This window comes from Archocentrus centrarchus, chromosome 4, assembly GCF_007364275.1.
Source record: "Archocentrus centrarchus isolate MPI-CPG fArcCen1 chromosome 4, fArcCen1, whole genome shotgun sequence".
Classification (NCBI taxonomy): domain Eukaryota; kingdom Metazoa; phylum Chordata; class Actinopteri; order Cichliformes; family Cichlidae; genus Archocentrus; species Archocentrus centrarchus.
The window spans coordinates 34,834,886-34,860,788 of record NC_044349.1 but is presented as its reverse complement, the minus strand read 5'-3'; the positions used below and the strand labels follow the sequence as shown (position 1 = coordinate 34,860,788).

The following is a 25,903-nucleotide window of genomic DNA, read 5'->3' as shown; positions in this document are numbered from 1 at the left end:
ACTTCATTAATCTTCTCTGCCAATGCCAAACAGCTTATTCTGCTATTCTGCTTATCCTGCCCAGTCCTCTGAGCCAAGCTAAAAAGCAAAAGCAATCTATGGTGACAAAGTTGCTGATATTACATTATTACTTCTTACTGTTCTGAACTGCACTGAAGTGGAAGTGGTGCTGTACTAACAATCTTTTAAATTCAGTCTAAGATTCAGACGTGAGACTGCATTTTGTTGTTTTTTTGCTTTCATGACATTAAAAAACTGTAAATGTTTCTTTAAGGTACAGTGAATGACAACACACACACACATCCATACACACTTTAATACCCTGAGCTTAGTTGATGACATTCCGTTTTTGGGTCCCTTATTTATTTGTTATTAATATTGTTATTCCTGTAGATTAAATTAAAAAAAAGAGGGCTGATCGTCACATCAACCAAACAATATGCTGGTTAACAATCAGAAACCGGACGTAAATACTGTAACCATGATGACAGAGCAAACTGTCATCAGCTGATCCTTCAGTTTGCCAAAAACTCCAATGATCAATATCATTAAAACAAAAATACATCTGTCACAAATAAGAAATATAAAATGTATTTTCATGTAAATATATCTTCAGCCGAGCTTATGTGCAGACTACATATTTACAGACAACTCATTTACATGTGGTATAAACAGTCAGCAGCTGTCACCTCACAGGAGATTCAGTCCTGACAGAGATGAACTCCAAAGCTTCCCTCTGAACATCCAACGCAGGAGCGAAACAAAAAAACAAAAAAAACACCATCTTCAGGGCGGACATGTAGTTTTAGTACTGGATGTACTCGGACTGAAGAGACTGAAAGACAAAACAAAAAGTGTGTTTAACTTTGGGACAAATGTGTTCACTGCATTTCCTATGAGGGGTTTAACAGAGTCCTGTGGGAGGAAGACTGGGAAGAGGAAATTCCAAATGAGCTGCTCTTTCTGTGCCAGACAATCATGGAATCAACTATAGCAACCAGAGGTTATCTAAAACGTGCGCCCCACACGTGACTATTGATCCAGACATCATGTCCACCTTGGAAGTCTGCGCAAAGAGATTTCTTCCTAAAATTCTAATGATGAATGCATGAAAAGACCCAGCTTTGTGGTTCTCCACTGTGGAGTTGGAAAGTTATCTTCCTCCCTAACCTTCATCACACCAGTGCCTGTGATGCACACTATGAATGACACTTCAGAAACATGCAGATCAGGATTTCCAGCTTTGTCCAGAAATTGGTAGGATTTTTCGATATCTTCAACTTCTTTTATCTGCTCTTCTTGCAGTGTTCTCTGCATGTCTCACTTCAGTAGCTTACCAAAGCAGCAGTTTTATGACCTGTTTGAACAGGGCTGTAGAAGGTCACAGCCTGACACGTGGCGCTCTGGAATCACTCATAAAATGAGTTTCACACACAGTGCAAGCTGGCAAAACAAGGTGAACTCTCAAATTTAGTAATTTATACGATCCTTGTTAGCATCTCCATCAGATGCTTCCTGTAGCCTTTTACGGCGCTCACACAATCATGAGGAGGAATTCAGGGCCATTTCCTACTACTTCCTACAACTGTTTCAGTTCATCAATATTTCTGGGATGTCTTGATTACAAAGCTTTTTCAGGACTCAACAAGTTTTAGGTCAGCAGTCTGACTTGCTGCTACTCCAAAACATACATTTTTGCTGTTTCAACAATTCTTGATTTCCCTAACATGCTGACATAGAATATTGTCTAGGCACAGCTGTAGCTCAGGACGCCACCTACTAATAGGAGGGCTGGTAGTTCAATCCAGTCTGCATGCCAAAGTATCCTTGGGCAAAATACGGAATTTGGGATTCAATATTTTGCCCAATCAGTTGCTCACTGATGCATTCATCGGTGAGTGAATGTTATATAAAAAGCGTTCAGGAAGTGCTTGTATGAATGGGTGTGAATGGTTGAATGAGGCATTTTGTATAAAGCACTGAGTGCTCAAGTAGAAAAGCTCTGTAAGAACCAGTCTATTTACCATTTTCCATGCATGAGCTACTCTTCTGAGCTTCAGCTAATACACTGCTGACCTGTAAAATTTCTCCATTAAATTTTAAAATGAGTGGTTCCATCATTCTCTGAGGTAACAGTGTTGCTGATGGTGTTCAGCGCTTTTTTCTCCCCAACAGTTTTGGTGAACCTTTGGTAAAAATGCACATTTGGCCAATTGGTCCCAACAGAACATTGCTCTGTTGCAAGGTTTTGATTTTTATGTGCAGATCCTTGGAAGTTTGTGATCACACCTCATAAGGTTACACCTCCGTTTGCTGACGGACATTTTCCAGCCAGACTTCACTGCACCTTACATTTCAAATCGCACACCAAATCTGCAAACTGTTTCGTGAATCAGTCACGTGGTACGGCCGGCTCGCGAGGCTTCTGACATCACCACGTCATCAACACAAGTCTCAATAATTTTAGCTTCACAAAAATCTCCCTTCATAACTCGACACACACTTCAAAGCCTCGACACAGAAGGACACGTCACTATTGCTCACTTCTTTCAAATGTGAGTGATTAGTCTGTGTGTTTGACATGACATTAAAACATTTGAAATCATTTCAATCGTCCCTGATTCTGGATTTTTCAATGAGGACAGAAAAATAATATAATAATAACTTTTTATGGTAATGTTTTTATGCATGTTCACAGATGTATATATAGTGTCTTTAATTACAGGCAACACCTGCAGTATATTCAGAATTTAGTGGCAGTAAGTAATATTTAAATTTGTTCCGTTGCTTTCCTGCTGTTGAAGATCTGTGCAGGTTCCTCAGCTCAGCAGCAGCTTCATGTTAGTGTGAACTAGTGATGTTAACATGATTGATAATCATGCAGGAGAGAAACACCACAGAAATCCACTGATTCTTACCTCACATTAATCAACATCTTTAAAACCACCACCAGAGATTCAGCAGTTTTAAGGCGATACTAAAAAAGTCATATGAAAGCATGAGTTTTATTCCATTTACAAAGTTATGCTGGAATTTATTTATTTTTGTTTGTTTCATTTGTTTGTTTTTTGCTTACCTTTTAAAAGGTAGGCACTAAGCCCCCCTCCCAAAAAAAAAAATAATAAAAAATAAACCAAACACACTGTTAAAGAGTTCTAATGACAAGTTATTTTTTTAACTTCCAAATTTCAGGTATTTTATTACTGGCACAATTATGATCATTACAATAATTATTTGATCAATAAAATGTACAAAACACAGGACCGGTCAAAAGTTTGGACACACTCACCCAAACTTTTGACTGTTACTGTAGAAAATGTAAAAATCTTTGAGAACATAAAACATAAAAACAGGAGTTTCTGAATGGTTGCCAATTACTTTTCTGTTAACAGTTATTCGCATGCATTGCAGCTTTTGTGTCTTCATATGGAACCAGGTAGCAACTAATCCTGCTTTTTAATCCTGTCATTTGATCCTTGTACTTTTTGTTACTGAGCAGTCAGCACAGCGATAAGTTCAGAATCATCTGAGACAGAAAAGGAAAACGGCAAGGGTCATGGGTCAAAAACACACTGGAAACATCAGACGCATCAGTTTTTAAAGAGCTGTGTTTTTACTGGCTGAGAGTCAAACTGCTCTAAAAACGCGGCAGCTGTAACATAACTAACCACAACACAAAAATCAGGATTTTAAAACAAAAGTGAAAGAATATCCTGATGAATTAAGTTTTCATATTATGCTGTTGTGGACCAACAGACTGTATATAAAAGAAGGACGTATCCCTGTGCTGTAATTTACTAGTTTCTGGACTCATCATTCTGAAGCCTCAGCTTAAATATTTTGGCAATTTGGTGAGCCAGCAGTGGGCTTGGTTAGTAAATTTCACTCACCAAAACTGAAGCACAAACTCCTACAGTCCGTCCTCACACCAAGACATTATGTTAGATAATTCTATTGAAAATTATCCAAAAGGCACCAACAGCACAAATGTTGTGGAAAGGACCTGTTCAGTGACTCCAGTTAGTTGGTATACCGGTTGATCAAATCAGCCATACCTATAAATTTAAGTCTTGCAGAAACCAGTTTAGTGAGGCATCTAAAAGTAAATGAATAACCCCCACCCCCCACCCCAGATGTTATGAAGGGTAAAATTAGTAAAGACACCAAAACCGGTTTATGTACCAGGCTGTTAAAAATTTGTCTTAATTTTTCAACCCCGACAGTTGCTGCTTGAGTAAACCATGTGCATGCATTAAGGAAGTCTACTTCTGCATCCAGTGTGTTAGTGATATGAAAACAGAGCCAAGCAACACAGAGGGGAGGGGCTGAGCTGCTGCTGTGTCAGAGGACTTACAGGTATGGAGCGGCTCAGGTAGCGTCCTGAGGGACCCTTCATAGCGCTGTAGTGCCCAGGGCCCCTGTAGGGCCTGAAGTCCTGAGGCCCCAGCTGAACCAAACCTTTTCCCATAGGGGGCACCGCAGGGCTGCCATACAGACTGATGTTGTTGTTGACTTCATGCTGCATACTGTGAGGTCCATTACCATAGCGAGACACAGATGGTGGAGCAAAAGATGAAGTTGGGGAGCTTAGAGAAAGAGAAGAGGAGGAGGAGGACAGGGGAGGAAGAGAGGAGTACAGAGTCTTCCTGTCCTTCTCGATGTCGGCAGCATACAGATCAGTGAGAGAGCTGGCCAATCGAGAGCTCAGAGTTGAGCTGAAGTAAGCAGGTATGCAACATACAAACAAATGATTATAACATACACTACAGCTAATATAATGCAACTGCAGGATCTTTATGGATCCGCTTTAACTGAATTCAAGTCAACTTAACCCATTCTAAGACACTGTAAACGTGGTTTACACTGGTTAAATACACTGGTTAAATCCCAGTTTAAACCCCATTCATGTTACTTCCACTTAAAAAAAAAAAAAAAGTTTAAACCAGTTTAAACCTCCAAAAGATCAATTTGATGTAGCCACTGTTAGAATAAAAGCTGAAGATCAGCCAACTAATTAAAAAAAGTACCGCGGGATCACTAACCTTCTGATGTTTGACATTGTTGATGACGGACTCTTCCCAATCCTCTTGGCTGCAGCAGAATTGGAGGACGTTGGGAACTTGGGAGACTTGAGCGGGGAAGTGGAGCCCTGACTGACCCCCATCGACAGCCTGAACACAGACATGCAAATTATGATCAAATGTTCTGATTCCTGTTTCATTCTGGGCACAGAGGAAAACTTTCATGTTTTATTTTTGTAAAATTGTACCTTAGAGGTTGTGAGGCTGACCTACTGTGCATGTTCATCTCCTCCACTCTGAAAAAGGACATGTTCATCAGTCCAGGTTCATACAATCTGGACAAAATCTGGTGTCCAAAAAAAAATCATAGCCTGCTACCTTTCATGAGCTGCATGGTGTCATGGGCTTGTCCTGCTAGACTTCAGTGCAGCATTTGATACCGCTGACCATAATATTTTATTACAAAGATTAGAGTATACCGTCTTTCTAATCATATCAATCTAATAGACTCCAATTTGTTCATGTAAACACACATTGAGGTTAATTATGGAGTTCCACAGGGTTCTGTGCTGGGACCAATTCTATTCACGCTATACATGCCTTCCCTTAGGCAGTACTATTAGAAAGCTTTGCATAAATTTTCATTGCTATGCAGTGATACCAAGCTGTATCTATCCATGAAATCAGATGACACACACCAATTAGTTACAACTCCAGGAATGTCTTAAAAACATAAAGACCCCCTAATTTCCTGTTTCTAATTTCAGATAAAACTGAGGTTACTGTGCTTGGCCCTAAAAATCTTAGAAAGATGGTGTTTAACCAGATATTTACTCTGGAAGGACTGTGAGGAAACTTGACCAGGTTATGTCCTTCAATGCACATATTAAAACAAATATGCAAGACTGCTTTCTTGAATTTGAACAATGGCTCTGAAATGAGAAACATCTGTCTTAGAGTGATGTTGAAAAACTACTTCATGTTTTTTTTACTTCCAGGATTGCCTATTATCAGGCTGTCCTAAAAGTTCCCTGAAAAGCTGATTCAAAAAGGCCTAAAGAACCATCTACAGCAGATTAAAAATATCTGAAAAAAAAAAAAATCCAGCAGATCTGACACAGGACCTGAGAGTTCACTTTATCCGTGCATTTTAAGATAGATTTTAAAAGATGTACTAAGGCGCCTCCTCAGTTCAGATGGTTGTTCATGCAAATGGCCTCTTCGACTCCCCGTTCATCCTTCACCAGCTTACAATCCTGTTATTTGCACCGTTCCCCAACTCTCTGTGAATGGTACTCATGGCCACTCATCAATGGTCATGACAATTTGCATACTAATGATCATGAAACTGAACTCACAGCCCATTGTTAGTCAATGGTGCTAGCTTTGCTATGCAAATTTATTGTTTATAAGGTTGGGGAAACCTGCAGACAGCTGAGACTGAAGTGAGTGATGAAACGTTTCTCCCACTGAAAATGGTACATCCAGATGAACAGAATATTTTGTAATCGTTATAGCCATTTCAGCTTCAGCTGTAACTGACGGTAGTGATTTGGTTTGGTTTTAGTACCTCAGGGCCCCAGTGGTGGCTGGACGGGTGGAGCGTCGGCTCTTTAAGGCTCTCAGTTTGTCTCCCTGAGTCAGACTGAGCCCGCTGTCTGTCAGCTCACTCTGAAAGATAAAACAAACATACTGTATGACAACTGACATGTTACAGTTCACACTGAGAATAAACTCACAATAAATAAATGATACAATAATAGTAATGGTAGTAGTAGTAGTAATAATAATAATAATAATATAAAGGAAAAAATTAATGTTAACTAAAGAATACTAATGAACGCCTAATTTTAGATATCTATAATTAAAATTTAATAATTTCCTTGTTTCAAGAAGGTCCATCAATCAACAGCTGCTGACTTGATCAGTGGCCGAAGACCAAACTACTGTCTCCAATTATAACCTATCGTGAATAAAAGCCTTTACTAAATAGTGCTGGAAAACCTAACTGAATACCAATTACAGTTTTAAAACGCAACTCAACTAAATACATCAGAAGTCGAGCTCAATGTTAAACTGTGCAAACAAATATTTTGGGAGTTTGCTGAATTACTTCACAGGCTGTTTTTTGGATAAAAATGACTGTTTGAGGATACTGATAATGAAGGCTGAAGTTTGAGGGTTATGACAAGTTCAGGTGACAAACAGAAATCATAGTTTCGAGTACTGAAACAAATACAGCACGTCTTCATTCACACACATTCATCCTAGCACTCTTTTCTACATCTAAGTGCTTTCTATCTAACATTTGCACAGTCTGTTGGGAGCAACTCGGTGTTCAGTATCTTGCCCAAGGATACTTTGGCATGCGGACTGGAAAAGCCAGGGATCGAACCACCAACCTTCCAATTAGCAGATGACCTGCTCTACTGTCTGAGTCCCAACCAGGCCTATGCATACGTGCATGTACATACAGTATGTGTATGTGTATATCTGACCTCCTGTAGCTGGTCGGAGCTTTGCGATCGGGACATGTTGCTGTTGTGGTTAGGGTTTGTGATGATGTGGGTGGGGTTTAATGTGAGCCCATCCATACTGCTGATGAGATGAGGTACTGCTCTCTCCTCCAGCTTGGCTTTTTGGGAATGCTGATTGTCACCTAGCAACCACAGTGCTGCCTGTTTCCTGTTAATGGAAAAACACATAATTTAACTTTCTCAGTTAGCACTGCAACAAATTACTCTAGTATTTGCCTCAAATTTTATCACCTGAAAATAGAAACCTTTTGTAGATTAATGTTTTTGACTGATCAAATTGTTGATAATTTAGGAAGACCTTGGATCTTTTCATTTTTTAAAGCAGTTGATGGACTTGTTAAAACAACAAAAACAATTAAGTCAAACGTAACCTGGAACAGGTTTCAGTGCAAAAAATTAAATTTAAAAATTGAATGACAACTCAAATGGTGTCAACTAGCCACAGCTGCTATGTTCTTGTTGGAGAAAGAGGATGTGATCATCTGGTAAAATTCAATCAATTCCATTCAATTCATATAGCACCAAATCACAAGAAGAGCCACCTCAAGTTGATTACATTGTAAGGTAGAGACCCTAGAATAATTACAGAGAAAACCCAACAATCAGACGACCCCCTATGATCAGGCAATTGGCAACAGAGGGAAGGGAAAAAGACGTTTTTAAAAGGATGAAACCTCTGTCAGAACCAGGTTCAGGGATGGAAGCCATCTGCTGTGACCGGTTGGGGGTGATTGTAGGGAGACAGGGCAAATAACACACAGTGGAAGAGAGCCAGAGATTAATAATAACTAATGATTAAATGCAGAGTGGGGTATAAACAGAGTGAAAAAAGGTGAGTGAAGAAGAAATATTCAGTGCATCATGGCTCTGCCTCCCAGTCTACTCTTAAATGCCATAGAAACCACAAGTAAGCCTGCAATTCAGTACAAAGTGTCTATTGGGGTGATATGGTACAATGAAGTCTTTAAGATAAGATGGAGCCTGATTATTATTGTATGTGAGAAGAAGGGTTTTAAATTCTATTCTGGATTTAACAGGGAGCCAATGAAGAAAATCCAATATGGGAGTTCCTGTCAGTACTGTCGCTGCAGCATTTTGGATCAGCTGATGGCTTTTCAGGGAGCTTTTAGGACAGCCTGATAATAATCAATCACAATAGTCCAGCCTAGAAGTAATAAATGCATGAACTAGCTTTTCAGCATCACTCTGAGACAGGATGTTTCTAATTCCAGAGATATTAAACATATGTAAAAAAGCAGTCCTACATATTTACAAACAAATAAATGTACTATATAAGAACTAGTCCATTTATTTGTTTAATATATGCATTGAAGGACATATCCTGGTCAAAAATAACTCCAAGATTACTCACTGTTACTGGAGGCCAAGGTAATGCCATGAAGAGTAAGTATCTGGTTAGACACCATGTTTCTAAGACTTGTGGAGCCAAGTACAATAACCTCAGGTTTATCTGAATTGAGAAGCAGGAAATTAGAGGTCATCTGGGTCTTTAGGTCTTTAAGACATTCCTGTATTTTAACTAATTGCTAAACTAAAAGTGTGTCATCTGGCTTCATGGATATATACAGCTGGGTATCATCAATAGCAAAATGTATGCTATGCCTTCCAATAATACTGCCTAAGGGAAGCATGTATAATGTAAAGAGAACGGGTCCTAGCACAGAACCCTGTGGAACTCCATAATTAACCTTTGTGTGTGAAAAACACTCCCCATATACCTGAACAAATTGGAGTCTATTAGATATGATTTAAACCACTGCAGCGCAGTCTTTGTAATACCTACAGCATACTCTAATCTCTGTTGAAAAATATTGTGGTCAATGGTTTTGAACGCTACACTGAGTTCTAGAAGTGCAAGCACAGAGATGAGTCTATTGTCAGAGGCCATAAGAAGAAAATTTGTGACCTTCACTAATGCCGTTTCTGATGACTACATGCAGCTTGGAGAAGAAGCATGTTCCAGCCTCCAGAGTACTGGTCCCAGTTTGGATGGCCAACACAGAGTTGCACCAGTATGGAAACTGAGATAAATGAGCAGGATTGGAAACAATACCATGGTCCTGCAGTGGAGCTCTTGTTTGCTCACTTTGAGTGTTCTACGGCATGTGAGCTCAAGTTCACAGTTCATCTTTAATCAACTACTGCTCTATTTGTGACATTAGAGCTGGGTAGAACTTTTTCTTCTTAGGAGCGCTTTTCTGGGAGCCAGAATGTTCCTTCAGACCATTGTCTGTGCTTCTATTGGGTGAAGACCTTTGAAGATTATTCCGTGTACTGGATTTTCATAAAATTGTTGTCTGTTGTGTTGTCTGTTTATTAAAATGTTGCAGTCTTTTTACATCACTGCCATCTGTCTCTTTTGCTTTCTGCGTGACATCTGTGACAGCTACAGATGTGCAAGTAATGGCTTGTGTTAAAATTGTGCAGAGTTGTGTGAGTTGTGTCATTTTCATAGTGTTTTAGAATTTAACTGCTGTAAAGCAGAACATTTTATTTCGCCTTGAGATGGCTATTGTTGTGATTTGGTGCTATAACAACAAAGTTAACTTAAAAGACAATAAATAAGATAAAATACGGATACGGAACAGGATGTACGGATGCCTACATCCTGTACATCCTGTTCAGGGTCGCAGGGGGGCTGGAGCCTATCCCAAATGCAGAGGAGAAGATATGTTTTTAGTAAAGATTTAAATGTATGTATCATCTGAGCTGGGCGAATATGGAGACGTCGATTATTCCATGGTTTCAGTGCTGCTGCAGCAAAAACTCGATCACCTCTGTTTTAATCTAGTTTTACGCTTCTGTAAGAGTAATTGGTTAGATGACCTCAAAGCTCTTACAGGCGTGTGACTGTGAAGCAGTTCAGATTTTGAAGGAGCCAGTCCATTTACAGCTTTAAAAGTAAGCAATAAAATCTTAAAATCTATTCTAAAATGGACAGGGAGTCAATGAAGGGATGAAAGGACCGGGGTAATGTGTTCATGCTTAATGAAGGTGGCTTGAAGGCCCAGCGTCCTCTAGTGGGCCATGTGCTCACTACCCAGCACCATGGAGTCATAGAATACCAAAATTGGCAGGGCCACCACTGGTGCCCTGTGCTTTCCACAGATGAGAGCAGCTTCACCCTGATCACATATGAAAGACATGAAAGGGTCTGGAGAAGCCGTGAAGAATGTTATGCTGCCTGTAACATCATTCAGCATGACTGGTTTGATGGTGGGTCAGTGATGGTCTGGAAAGGCATATCCATGAAGGGACACACAGACCTCTCCAGGCTAAGCAACAGCACCCTGACTGCCATTAGGTATCAGGATGAAATCCTTGGACCCTACACTGGTGCAGTGGGTCCTGCTTCCTCTTGGTGCACAACAATGCCTGGCCTTGTATGGTGAGAGCATGCAGGCAGTTCCTGGAGGATGAAGGAATGGATACCATTGACTGACCGCCCATGACTGATTGACCTAAATCCAATAGAACACCTCTGGGACATTATGTTTCAGTCCATCTGAAGCCACCAGGTTTTAGCTCAGACTGTCCAGGAACTCAGTGATGCCCTGGTCCAGATCTGGGAGGAGATCCCCCAGGACATCATACATTGTCTCATATGGATGGACTGGACTGGTTCCTATATAGCGCTTTTCTACTTCTATACCACACAGTCATACAAGCACTTTTTTCTATATTAAGTGCTTTCTAGCTAACATTCATACACATTCATAGTCCAATGAAGACTTCAGGAGCAACTCAAGGTTCAGTATCTTGCCCAAGGATACTTTGGCAGATTGCTCTACCCCTTGATCCCACAGCCACCCGCATGTTTGTATGCTTGCCCCAATGTTGTCAGGCATGCATACAAGCACTCGGGGGCCATACAAACTACTGAGTATCATTTTGAGTTGCTGCAATAAAATTTCAGCAGTGTTTTCACTTTGATTTTCGGGGTGCTGTAGTGGCACACAGATAATCATTCTTTTAACAGGTATCAATCAGAGAACACCAAAACATCAGATGATGAAAATGCAGCAGCCAGCTTCTTACAAGAAGCCACCCCCCCCCAAAAAAACTTAACATATTACAGCAGTATTAATGACTCTACACTGGTTGCCCATTACTTTTAGAATTGATTTTAAGATTTTACTTATTACTTTTAAAGCTTTTCATTTCATTGTATAATGAAATGAAGCTAAAATATATTTAGCTTCATTTCAATATACAATTACGTTTCTTTGAATTGCAGGTACTTGTTATAATTTTCTTTAATTGGCTTGAGTAATAGTATTTTTTTCATATTTTTTTCTTATTTCATGATACTCTTATAATCATGAGGATTATACACGTGCTTTATTCATTACTCCTTATTGATTATCTACCTTGATTGTTTATTGCCAAATAATATGTTTACATTTGTACATGAATATTTTTATAATACCACTGCTTATATCCTTCACTTTGATTACTGATTTTGTACATGTTTGTTGTTAGCTGTTGCTATCCTGCTTTTTCCTGATTTGGTTAGAAGGCACCTACAATCACATGACCCTTTTTAGATGTGGGTGTGTATAAACAACATGTTACCTTCATTGTTTGTCAAGTCTGAGGAAGGGCAGCTGTACCCGAAATGTTACTCTCTTTAAAGGTTTTTGTATTAAATATATTATTATCCAGGAGCCTTGCTGGACCTTTTTTAGTCCTTGGCCCGAAACCCAGCCTTCACGTTTTTGGATTGTGCGCTCTCTCTCATCGTTATTCAAACAGAATAACTGGCACTACACAATCATTACTGTCAGACCTCCACACTGAGGCAGTTAGCACAACTCATTAGGTCGCCACTATAGGGTCACTGCAGCCAGGACCATTATTGTCAAGAAATCATTCATCTCAACTGCAATTAACATTATCAACAACTCATAATTAAATTTTATATAATGTTCCAATCTTTTAATGAGGTTTTAATCTTGGTATGTGTTGTCTTATACTGTGTCTTATGTTCTGTTTTATTTGTATACACTGAGAGCCATGTTTAAGACAAATTTCCATTCCTTTGCAATGGACAATAAATTTTTCTAATTCTGATTATTTGCCCACAATGACAAGAGGTATGTTTGAACAAGAAAAGGTGAGGCTGTCAAAAATACAAACACTCTACCAAGTGTCAAGCATGGTGGTGGTAGCATTATGGCCGTTTTGCTGCCAGTGGCACTGGTACAGCGCACAAGTACTTAGAATAATAAAGGAGGAGGACTACCTCCAAATTCTTCAACTTCACCTCAAATCATCACCTAGACCAGGGGTGGGCAATCCCAGGCCTCGAGGGCCGGTGTCCTGCAGGTTTTAGATGTGTCCCTGATCCAACACACCTGAATCAAATGGCTGAATTACCTCCTCAGTATGCAGTCAAGTTCTCCAGAGTCCTGCTAATGACTTCTATATGTGATTCAGGTGTGTTGGCTCAGGAACACATCTAAAACATCCAGGACACCGGCCCTCGAGGCCTGGAGTTGCCCACCCCTGACCTAGACGGTTGAAACGTGGCCACAACTGTGTTCAAACGGAACAATGATCCCACTGCATATCAAAACTGTTTTTTATAATAGATCATCTGATCATGGTCCAACGTGCTGGGGGATAACCATATATTAGTGGGGGTGTATGTATACATTTGAGCCTGTATGCATGTTACATAGATAAAAGAAAATCCACAATAAATTCAAATTTGTACACCCAATTCTTGTTTTTGTAAAGATGAATGTTGTGCAATCACTCCATCCTGGAAAAAGAACAGTTCAAAGAAATCATTAAAAGCCCAAAATTTTCAGGCACCCAGGTGGCTTAGTGGTGAAGCCGGCGACCACGTGCATATGCCGCGTTGCAGTGTGGGCAGCGCAGGTTTGATGTTTGTCTCTCTCCACTACAGATAAAAGCCACTTTGGCCAAAAATGGGGGGGGGGGGCATGGCCACGATGACCACATATAATCTTCTGACCACAACGTGTATGTTTTTGGGCATATCTTCAATAAATTTTGAAAGCAAAAGTTTGATACATTACACAACTGAATATTTTGTTATGTTTTCTTCCTTCTTAAGAATTAGTTTGCTGTTATTTCTGAAAGATGAAAACAGCACAAGAATTAAAAGTAGATCAATCAAATAAATAATAAGACCCACTCCTCCAAGAAGTTCTGCTGGGGTCCAATCACAGAGCCCGGTCTGCAGATCCGTATCCATGCGATGGCCTCACCTGCTGTGAAGCGGTAATGTTTCATGAGGTAACAGCCAATGAGAGTCCCCGTCCTGCCCAGACCAGCTGACAGAAAGACACAAGTGAACCAGTGAGTCAGCAGAGCAGCATCTAAGTAAACCTCAAACATTTCAGAAGCATTCCTTAAAAAAAATAAAATAAAAAACATCCTCTTTGTTTCAATGACAAACTCAGTAGATGAACACTGACCCACTGCAGACTCCATAGACTGGTAATCATTCCTGTTAAACTCCTAAAGCCTGCCTAAAGGGTGCATTCATAGATATATCATAATCTAGTGTCTCTCTGGACAAGTCCTCTGATTAAAAAAAATTGGCAGGCACGCAGATGTCCATAATGAGCCTTGCACTCAGTCTGAATGAAATTTAGGTCACTGTGACCCAAGTGACCCCTAGCAAATTTATGATCATGGAAACTGTAACATGATCCAATTGATAATGAGAGATGTCCTGTGACGTTCTGTAATACTGGCTATGTCTGCTACCGGGTTCAATGGGATATTTATAGTGGTCTAACTTTTAAGACTAAATATAGTATCTTAACCATTCAAATCTTTTATTTGTGATTAAACTTTTAAGAAACTAGTGGCTCAGCAGTTTTAAATGCTGAAAGTTAAATAAGGACGTTTCCAGGAGTAACATGGTGAACAGTTTTTATTTGGTTTTCTTGAGGCTGAACCAAGTTCTTTGACAGATTTCTCCTTCTAAATCTAAATATCCAAAGTGTGTTTTGCACAGAGGTGTGAACAGCTTGTACAGCTATCCTCATCTATAATTCACCTGAGGCAGCAGGTACAAGCACGTCACAGAATCAGATAGGTGACATAAGGACGGGAGGTCTCTCACCCTTGCAGTGGACGGCCACAGCACCGTCTGTACTCTCACAGATGTGTAGAAAGCGCTGTGTGATGATGTCGCTCGGTGTGCTGCCATCTGGGAAGAATAGGTCGTAGTGGTTGAAGCCTGCATCAGTGAAGCGTTTGGCATCGTAGATCTTCTTGTTAAGACGGATGATAGTCGTCACATTGTGTTTTCTGAAGTATGGGAAGTAAGCCTCGGGGGCGTGTAGAGGGTAACCTGCAGGAGGCAGAATATATACCCTTTAATGCTTTCCTTGGCAGACTAACTGGGTGGTCTGACTTTAATTTATTCACAACTGTTCTCCAGCTGGCCTGATTTCCTGGTCAGCATCATCATCATATGACTGGAGAGGACTAAAAATTCAGAATGGACTTGAATTTTTTTTTAACTTGCACTGAACTAAAATTTATCAATATTCTTCTTTACTGAGTATTGTATCCATGTGAGGGTGAGGGGCAGGAGCAGTCTGGAAAGCAAAGCAACATTTTGTGTTGCTTTCAAAATGAACAAACTGAGATTTTAAATATTTTTGAAGTTCTTCAAACTTAATCACACACATCACTGGAGATCTCATTTTACTGACCTCTTCATTCCATATGACGTCTGTTCCTCTCTTCCCTCATCTCCCAAGGAGAACAGAGGTGAGGAGAAATCAGTCTGTATTACTACAGAGAAGACACAAACCCTTTGGGGTTGCATCAATAAGTGTATCTGGTGTAACAGTCTGCCAAATCAAATATGTGGCACTATCTGCTGTGCTGACCCTTCGTGAATAAGGGCAAAGCCAAAATAAACATCTAGATTATAACGGTTTGAGTACACCTCATGACTTTAACACTAGAGCTGGCTTTGGTATTATTCATTTAAATATCACAAGTATTCTTTCTAAAGTGGATCTGGGTGAAAGAATAGATACTGACATTCTTGTTTTATCTAAGACTTGGCTTCCAAAATTAATAACAAAGACACTGAGATTATGGATTACAATGTTTGTTTGTTTTTGTAACCACCCAAAATTAGTGTTGCTGCAAATTCCATCCATCCATTTTCTTCCACTTATCCGAGGCCAGGTTGTGGGGGGCAGCAGCCTAAGCAGAGAAACCCAGACTTCCATCTCCCAGCCACCTCCTTCGGGAGTTCCCAGGCCAGCTGAGATATATAATCTCTCCAAAGTGTCCTGGGTCTGCCCTGGGGGCCTCCTCCCAGTAGGGCATGCCCTGAACACCTCACCCAAGAGGCACCCAGGAGGCATCCTGGTCAGATGCCTGAACCACCCCAACTGGCTCCTTGTGATCATAGGTGAGCATAGATCAGCCAATAAATGGACAGCGTCACTTTTACGGTCAACAATGTCTTTATCGCGACGGACTGGTGCAGCGTCCGTATCACTACAGGCAGAAACGCAGAAAGAAAGAGAAAGAATGGTAGAAAGAAAGAAAGAGCTTCTGATGATGTCACATCATCAGAAGCTCAAACTGCAGTTTGTAGTCTGCCAGTGTGATAACACACACACACAAAAGTGGTAATATATGCTAGAACAAAACATGTTTGGCTGCAGACATTCTGGCTTGCTATTACAGAGGAAAGAGACTGCAGCCTGAACATGTTCACTCACCGTTCTCTACTTTAGTCTTAGGATGAGGACCACTGAAGGCCAAAAACTTCCCTGGGACAATCCAGTTCAGGTCTCCATTCTCCACCCGCTGCCAACAAACAGAAACACAGCTTAAAAGAAAAAAACAAAAAAACTCTTTTGAAGATGTAGTCAAAATCCTGAATACTTGTTAAGATTAAACTAATAATGTGCTGTGTCCTAACAGGTATGTTTCATCAGCATTACTAGTACATCACCATGCTGCAGTACTGGTTGGTCTGTTGGTGCTTTTGGCAAGCTGATACACTTAATCACATTAAGAAAAGTACAAATAGAAGTAGTAAATATAAAAAATATTTAAATATGGCAATCATATGTTTACATCAACTGTCTAAAAGCCAAACAAAAAACAGTGCACTACTACACTCAGACACTAATGCCCATTAAGTGTATAATGAAAAACAGGTATTTTGCTTAATCAAATATACACCCATATAGTAAAGGAGGATTTCATAACTTCCATTATCAATACATTGGTTAAGGCTTAATTATATATGTCAATAACATGCATCTGACAAAACCACATAAAATGATATGATTTAGCATATTCAATGTATACTTCTCAAAAAAAAAATAAATAAAAGGAAAACTTTTTCAGAGTTTAGCATCATGTCAGTTAAACCTCTGGGATATTGATCTGGTCAGTAAGTAGCAGAAGTGGTCATTTCAGCTGCTTTGGTGTTAATTAAATTAACAACAGGTGCATTAGAGGGGCGACAATGAGACCACCCCCAAAACAGGAATGGTTTTCCAGGTGGAGTCCACTCACATTTTTCCCTCATCTTTTCTGACTGTTTATTTTCACTAGTTTTGCATTTGGCTAGGGTCAGTGTCACTGCTGGTAGCATGAGGCCATACCTGGACCCTACAGAGGCTGCACAGGTAGTCCAAATCCTCCAGGATGGCACATCAATGCCACTGCCAGAAGGTTTGCTGTGTCTCCCAGCACAGTCTCAGAGCATGGAGGAGATTCCAGGAGACAGGCAGTTACACTAGCAGAGCTGGACAGGGATATAGAAGGTCCTTAACCCATCAGTGTCTGCTCCTTTGTACAAGGAGGAACAGGATGAGCACTGCAGAGCTACAAAATGACCTCCAGCAGCCACTGGTGTGAATGTCTCTGACCAAACAATCAGAAACAGACTTCATGAGGGTGGCCTGAGGGCCCGACGTGATCTAGCGGGCCCTATGCTCACTGTCCAATTGGCATTTGCCATAGAATACCAGAATTGGCAGGTTCAAGCGCCTTGAGATGACTGACTGTTGTGATTTGGCGCTATATAAATAAAATTGAATTTAATTTAATTCACCCTGAGCATATGTGAAAGACGTGAAAGGGTCTGGAGAAGCTGTGGAGAGCATTATGCTGCCTGTAACATTCTTCAGCACGACTGGTTTGGTGGTGGGTCAGTGCTGTCTGGGGAGGTATATCCATGGAGGGGCACACAGACCTCTACAGGCTAGGCAACAGCACCCTGACTGCCATCAGGTAACAATCCTTGGACCCACTGTCAGACCCTACGCTGCTGCAGTGGATCCTGGCTTCCTCTTGGTGCACAACAATGCCTGGCCTTGTATGGTGAGAGCATGCAGGCAGTTCCTGGAGGGTGAAAAAATTGATACCATTGACTGACCCCCCTCCCCCACGCTCGACTGACCTAAATCCAAAAGAACACTGCTGGGACATTATGTCTCACTCAATCCAGGAGTTCTGTGATGCCCTGGTCCAGATCTGAGAGGAAATCCCCCAGGACATCATCCGCCATCATCAGGAGATGTCAGGCATTCATACAAGCACACTGGGGCCATACAAACTACCATTTTGAGTTGCTGCCATGAAATTTCAGCAAAAATGGACTAGCCTGCTGCATCATTTTTTCACTTTGATTTTTGGGGTGTCTTTGAATTCTGTAGGCTGATAATTTTCATTTCCATCAAACGATGTGGCATCCTTTTATTCCTAAATTATTAATCAGTCCATATCACTATAGATATCCAGTATGATTTTTCCCTATTGAGATCTTGTGTGTTTTCAAAGTGTATTTTTTTAGCACTGTATAAAGGTGCATAAACACTATAAAAGGGTCATTTGTATGACCTATTCATAGCATTAGGTCAATACAAGTGGTTGCTGGGCAACATGATGTCATAATATCAGAAAAGAGCCTACAGGGGCCTAAAACGTACCTGTGTGCCAAGTTGCTCAACTCATGATTTCGGTAAACAGTAAATGTAAATGGACTGGTTCTTATGAAGTACGTCTCTACTTGAGCACTCAAAGTGATTCTTGTCATCGTGAGAGGGATCTACAGTCTTATTTTTGTCTACAGCACGTGAGACAGTAGTTAACATCGTGCTTTCAGTATGCAAAATAAGGACACTGAACTTTGTATTAATTTTTTTTTAAAGAAAATTCTTAATTTAAAAAATATAAACAGAATTTGTCTGGAGTTAGTCTGTGTTTGCCTTTTATGTCAAAAGCTTTTCCTTCTCCTACTTGAATGTAACAGACTGTGACTTCATGAAGTAAACCTAGGCAGCAGCTGGATACTACTGATGTATTCATACCTCATAATGTTCATACTCATCCACATCAAAGGTTTCAAAGTTGAAGAAGCCATGCTGCAGAGCCTGAAACACAGAACAGCTGACACTGTAAACAGATAAACTGAACAAAGCTGAGGACATAAAGAGCCACAACCAAGCTGGAAGGCAGCTGCAGTAAAGGCCTGGAAGAGCATCTTACATAAGTAAACATTTAGTGTGGTCCATGGCTTCCAGAATTCAGGAGGTCAGTGTATAGGATGTACATCAAGTGTTAAAAACGATCTTCCTCCATTCATTTGTTTAACTGAATACCCAGGTGGGAGAGCAAGAGCCTACTCCAGTTCACACTGAACCATAAGCAAGGTACACCCTGGACAGGGGTGTCCATCGCAGGGCAGAACACAGAACTTAGCTGCTGTCAGGTTTTTTTTCCTTAAAACCATAAAAATTAGCAGTGTGAATCCATGTAAATACACTGAATGGCTTTATTCACACTGCTGCTCCACTTTGATCACAATACACAAGCGCATGCACACACAGAGCTGCTATTTGATTGGCTTCTGTCACGCTCCTGTAATACAACAGCTCCTCATCCAGGTGACCGCACTGGGCTTTTTATGTAACGGTAATCTGCTAAAAGAATTGGAGAGTCTGAAGTGGAAAACAGCTCGCTTCATCTGAAGTCACAAATTTAGTGTTTTACTTTTTATTGTTCTTGTCTGTGTGTTAAAATGTTCTACAGTCTTTTTAACTTGTTCTGTAACCTCACAGGATTGGACAATGACTTCATTTGATCAGTGATCACTTTGATAGGATCTTATGTTCAACTCATTCAACTCAGAATACACTACAGATCAACTGCACAATCAATCAATGAACATAAAAGCAACATTTGACTAGAAAACAAATAAAAACGGAGTAAAAAAAAAACAAACTGATGGTCACTTAATCAGTGTCTACTACAGCTCACCCGAGAGGTCTGTTATTGTTTCACTAACACAATGCACCACAACATTCCTCAGAAAACAAAAATAATCCTCCTCTAATGAGATTCATGAGAACAAAATTACTCAGTATCTACAGATCACTTTATCATCACCACATGCTTGTTTATTCCCAATATTGTGGCAGTTCCCGATTTTCAGTAGATCAGACCTGCGACCCTCCCATTTACAAACAGCTGACAGGAGTCTGTGTTTTGTCCAAGAAATGTCAGGAAAATGGGAAAAATATTTGCTACAAAATCTTATAAACTAAAGTAACTCCTTCAGATTTTTAGATCTAACAATTTAAAAACTCATAACTAACTCATGTAGAAAAAGTATCAAATCTTAAAAATGAAAATTTGCAAATATTAAATATTTCAAAATTTTCTTTAAAAATGGCTGCAAACTTCATTCGATTTTTTTGTAAAAATACATTTAATTTATAAAGTAAAGCACCATTCATAAATAAGTCAGCAGAACAAATAATCCCCAAACAAAGTTAGTTTGGAAATAGTTTAGAAAGAAGACGTTGGTAATTAAGTTAATCATCTCCTCTGGCAAAACGAATAACATGAAGCCAGAAAACTCTTTCAATTCAAGTCCTCAGCAGACGGCACATTGACCTCACCTTTCTGATCCCCTGCAAGCTGTCCAACACAGTCAGGTTGTAGGTGCAATTCCCAAAAGAAGCATCCCTGCAGAGACAAAGATATTCTGATTAAGATATACAGCAGCTTAGCTCATATACTAAAAGCACTATAAACCTAATAGAAATTTATAGTGGATTTATGGTGGTGGTGGTGGTTGAGGGGGTTCGTTACAACATAGTATCACAATGTTACTTTATTTTATTTTTTTTTAAAAGGACCGTGCACAATCCATCCATCCATTTTCTTCCGCTTATCCAGGATCGGATCACAGGAGCAGCAGCCTAAGCACAGAAGAACAGACCTCCCTCTCCCCAGCCACCTCCTCCAGCTCATCTGGGGGGACCCCGAGGCGTTCCCAGGCCAGCTGAGAGATATAATCTCTCCAGTATGTACCTTTAGTCTTACTTATATTCAGAGTAAGGCATGACCATGTACAACATTAACATAAATATTGTCATTTGATGCACTGTACCACAGTTAGCTCAAAAACACACAATCCATCCTCATATCCATAAACACAAAAAAACTAGACATCAGTGTTTACATATCTTTCAACAAACATTTCATTCTGTTTTTAAAGCTGGTGACAGATTTACATCAGTGATATCCATAGAGCATTCCACTGACTTGAGGCTTTCACAGCAAATGCTGATTGCCCAAAAGCAGAGTAATGAAAAGGTACAGTACAATCTTTAGTTGAAGATATCCTTGTAGATTTTATGGATTCTCCTGGGCAAAAGTTAATACAATGAAGCAGTGGAGGGGCCAGACCATTTAAAATCCTAAACACCAAACACATACTTAGAAAGACACTGCAGTGGTTTGGTGACTGAATCATAGCATGCATGCAGGTCTTAGCAGCATCCACTGAGAGGCAGCCTCTAATGTGCCTGAAATTTCTTTGTAAAAAGCTGACTTAAAGCTGAGATTTGAATCAAGTCAGTGCTACATGCCCAGTGTTCAATATCATCTTAGTTGTTGTTTACAACCCTCCCTCCACTAACCCCACAACCACATGATTTCCACTCTTAAAACATTTTATCTCCTTAAATGTAAATTAATACCCATCACACTGATAGTATCTACAGACACTGTAAATAAGTACAGACAGTCTAAAGGTCCAGGATCAACAGCAGTGCTTTCAGCTGTGTTCAGTCTGAAGATGCGCTGCCAGCCATCATTATTAGTGCTGCCACAATTTGAGCTGTTCTACACAAAGTAAAATGACAAACTGAACTATCGGTAATAATAAGCACCAGAAATCCTGGGTGCCAGAGGTTTCTGGCATCCAGAAAATCTGACCCATAGGTATATAGAGAGGCCAGTCATTTTAAATCTATATTTCTATACTGTCCAAGTTTTAGGTGAGAGTGTCCTGGTCTGGTTGAATGAATATATTACACACGGCTGAAGAGTTTTTCACTTGTTTTGGTCAGAGATGATTTCATTTCCCCAGAGTGCAAAGGTTCAGCTTAATTTTAACAGCACTCTCACTGACCTCGTCCATTGCTTCATACCATGAATGAAGGGAGGGAGTCTTATCAATATATACTAAAAACACTGACCCAACATTTCAGATAACAGCTCATATCAAACCACACCTTCTGTCACAGGTGTACAAAAATATTTCTGAGTTTAAGACTGACAGGTGGTTTTCATGACAATGGACAAATTACACACAGCTTTTCAGTGACTGACATCTCAAACTATTGAAAAGTCATCCTATCTCTTAAAATGAAAAAAAAGAAGAAAAACTGACGCTGTAAAAACAGACATCTGGTCCATTTTGTTGTAAACATGCTTCTTTCTGTTCAGACCCAGGTACCTACTCTGCACATCCAACAGCTGGCCTCAAGCAAGAGTGGTGCTTGCAAGCAGCAGCTTATGGATCCTGAAACCTTTAGACCAGGGAATGGCAACTGCCGGCCCGTGGGCCACATCCAGCCCACCAGAGGTTTCCATCCGGCCCCCTGAATAGTACTGCCACAGGTACTATACAGCAATAGATCATGTCACGTCATAACAAAAGCCTTCAAACACAATTTCCCAGTGCCCGTAAATGCCTCCGTGTCCCTAAAACCAATCAGAATGCAAGATTGGACCATGTGACTTTAAGCATTTTGTGGCTTCAAGCATTTTGTGGCTACACTGAGGAGCTGGCTTTTGTTGGTGGAGATCAGATTGTAAACACAGCTGAAGGTGTCAAACCTTGTTTTGTGAAAAAAAACAAAAGCTCTCTCACACAGTACGCTCGGGGGACTAGGACGGGTAGGTGGCTCGGCATGTCCGTCCCTCGGCTGGAAAGAACCCCGCAGCCTAGTATCTACTATTTTGTTATTGTTAAAATAAATGTGCTGCTATTTTGTGTCATTGTGGTTGTACTGAGTGAATCTATGTCGAAATCTTTTTATCACAGTCTGATATTTGGGCCTTTTGCCATCATTCACTCTGGGCAGAGGACGGACTGAAGATTTTGCTGGTTTTGCCTCAAAACAAAATATTATTTATTTAAAAAGTAGGTAAATTACTATTACTATTACTATTACTTTACATTTTTGAAAAAAAATGCTCTTTTAAAAGAAAAGTGTCCAGGCAGATTTAGAGGGTTTTACATCTGAACTCTTATTAATTTAAAAAAAAAAAATCTACAACAAAAACGCCTTCTGAAAAGTAGATTGTGCATACATAAACTCATTGCTGTCATGTAACATTTTATTGTTTTCCTGCTCATCATATCTATAATGAGCACAACTGCACACAATGGCGGTGTCTCCATGACAACCGTCAATGTAACAGAGAAGAACATGTAAGTGCAAGACTTGCACATCGCATCATTACAAATAGCATAAATTTGAAAGGAAAAATTGATATACCAAAAGATAATATATTACTTAGGATACAATATTAATTTTATTTTACTTTACAAGAGCATCTGAACCTCACTCTGTGTGCTGAGAAAAATTCCGTCCCTTGGACAAATGTAGTTGAGGACCCCTGCTTTAGACCCACTAGCTGCAGTTAGACAGGTCTGTGAACGCCTCACTACTAACCCTCCCTGAATGGGTGTGGCTTCCCCATCATGTTTAATCCATTAGCAGCCACATGAGAGCTCAGAGCTCCTCATGAGGCCACTAGGAAAACACATTCAATGGTGTGCTCAGCTGTTATGTAATCAGTGAGTTTAGCGACAACAAAAAGCCCTTTATTACACATACAGCCACACACGCTCAGCTCATCTCCTCTGAGTCTGTGTCTCAGCACAAACTGAAGCTTTGGACAAACTTTATTCTTCCTATTTCCAGCTGCTGTGAGCAGTGGTGTAGAAAATGCATACATCCTACACTTAACCCTTGAACACAGAGTATTGCTGCTGACACATTGGAAATGTGTGCATTTTTCCATGCAATTTCTCAGCTGTCAGAAACCATTTGAATTTTTTCAATAGGAGAAATTATCACGTAATTACAATAATGCAAAATGTGTGTGCACAAGCGTGTCAGTGATGAAATGTAACAATGTGCTCAATGTTAAAGGGTTAAATAAAAAAAAAAAATGTATACCAGTAATGCCACATTGTAAAAAACACTACTACAATTAAAGGTCATGCCAAACAAAAAAACTAAGTCACCTATTGGGAGTTTTTTTCACCCCCAGATAAAAGTGACAGGCTGAGAAGCAGATATCTTTTAGCCTCTAACTGAGCAAACAGGTGGGGACAGTAGGAATAACATACAGTATATAGCATGCACCATATGATCATTACATGATCAGGATGCACACCCTGTAACCTGTAGTAGTATTATTAAAAATGCAGCCAGCTTGCCTACCTTTGGTGGTGGGTTCTGTTAGCCCAGAAATTTGGTCATGGGAATAAAGACTTCTACAGTCCTAAAGATCCAGCATAAAGTATTTTTTGACAGATACAGAAGGAGATTTCATCATGTGTGCCTGAACATTAATTCTAGTTCAAGACAACCAAAATGAAAGTCACCAAAATATAATATAACTATTTTAAGTTGTCTGAAGTAGTGCAAAAATACAAATAATACATTATAGTATATTAACAGGAAATAGTGTTACAGTACCCTTGTCCAGTGTACCCTGCCTGGATCAGTGTTACCAGGGTACTACCCTGGAGCCAGGCCTGGGGCAGAGGTTCGAGGGCGAGCGTCTGGTGGCCGAGCCTTAAGGCATGGGACCTGGCCAGGCTCAGCCCAAAGAAGCTACAGCACCTCCAAGTCCAAGACCATTGTCCTCAGCCAGAAAAGGGTGGAGTCAGGACCAGGATGAGTTCCTACCCCAGGTAGTGGAGTTTAAGTATCTCGGGGTCTTGTTCACAAGTGAGGGGAGAGCAGACCATGAGATTGGCTGATGATTTGGGACTGGAGAGATTATATCTCTCGGCTGGAGGAGGTGGCTGGGTGAGGAAAAACTGGGCTTCTCTGCTATGACTGCTGCTCTTGCGACCCGACCCCAGACAAACAGTAGAAAATGGATGGATCGATCGACAGAGTTACAGTAGAAAGCAAAGGTGTATACCTCACACATGCATTCTACTAGTCAAGAACAATGCAGGGCAGGTGTGGTTAGCTGGCTAGCCTTAAAACAGCTATGTAGAACAGGTCTGGTGTTTGCGTCATAACATTCAACTCAACTTTAATGTTATTATACTAATGAGAGACAAGTTAAGAAAACGTTTTTATGTTCATTGTATTGCGGGATTACACACAACATACCATATGCATGACAAAGCAACATAATAGTGCAGGATAAGTTTATCAAATTGTTTTGCTCATTAACGTAGGAATAACTCATAACACTAGATGTAATCATTATTCCAAGACAAGTCAGCATTAACATAAATGGAGCAGGTCATTGTAATAAGAAATTATTTAGAAATACATCTAATTGATTCATTGTCTTTGTTTTTTTTGGCCACGTAATGGAGAGAGATGGGAAATGGGGAAGGATACGGGGGAGAATACGGGGGAGGATACGGGGGAGGGTGGCGGCAGCCCGGGACTCAAGTCTGCGCCACCCACACTGCAACGTGGCATAAGCATGCGGTCGCTGGCTTCACCACTCAGCCACCTGGGCACCCGATTTATTGTCTTTTCTATCCATATTGGGATTGGTACAAAGTACATATTTCTGGTATTGTACTGTTCCTACTGCAGTAATACTGCTACTTGAGAGTAGGGCTGCAACTAAAGATTACTTTGGTAGTCGACTAATCTGTCAGTTATTTTTTTGATTAGTCAACAATTATTTCAGTCTTAGCTCAGCTGTTCAATCCTGCTCACCTGTTAACATCACCTTGTTGTCTCGCCTCACAATTAAAATAATGACCCATAAAAATACGAGTTT

At 40.2% G+C, this 25,903-nt stretch overlaps 1 protein-coding gene across 4 annotated transcripts in view; it reads right to left on the bottom strand.

The window, feature by feature from the left end:
- Positions 1-575: 575 nt before the first annotated feature.
- cdc14ab (cell division cycle 14Ab) overlaps positions 576-25,903 on the bottom strand; it is a 35,899-nt gene continuing 10,571 nt past the window's right edge. Inside the window, exons 6-16 of one of the 4 annotated variants that reach the window (XM_030727249.1) lie at positions 20,515-20,581; positions 18,922-18,984; positions 16,315-16,402; positions 14,685-14,915; positions 13,746-13,884; positions 7,520-7,706; positions 6,592-6,692; positions 5,270-5,317; positions 5,043-5,171; positions 4,355-4,715; positions 576-835 (exon numbers count right to left, since the gene is read on the bottom strand). In XM_030727249.1, the coding sequence (XP_030583109.1) occupies positions 806-835; positions 4,355-4,715; positions 5,043-5,171; positions 5,270-5,317; positions 6,592-6,692; positions 7,520-7,706; positions 13,746-13,884; positions 14,685-14,915; positions 16,315-16,402; positions 18,922-18,984; positions 20,515-20,581 (1,444 nt within the window). In that variant the 3' untranslated portion in view covers positions 576-805. The remainder of the gene's footprint in view (positions 836-4,354; positions 4,716-5,042; positions 5,172-5,269; positions 5,318-6,591; positions 6,693-7,519; positions 7,707-13,745; positions 13,885-14,684; positions 14,916-16,314; positions 16,403-18,921; positions 18,985-20,514; positions 20,582-25,903) is intronic. The other 3 variants (XM_030727251.1, XM_030727252.1, XM_030727250.1) reach the window with 3 other exon arrangements.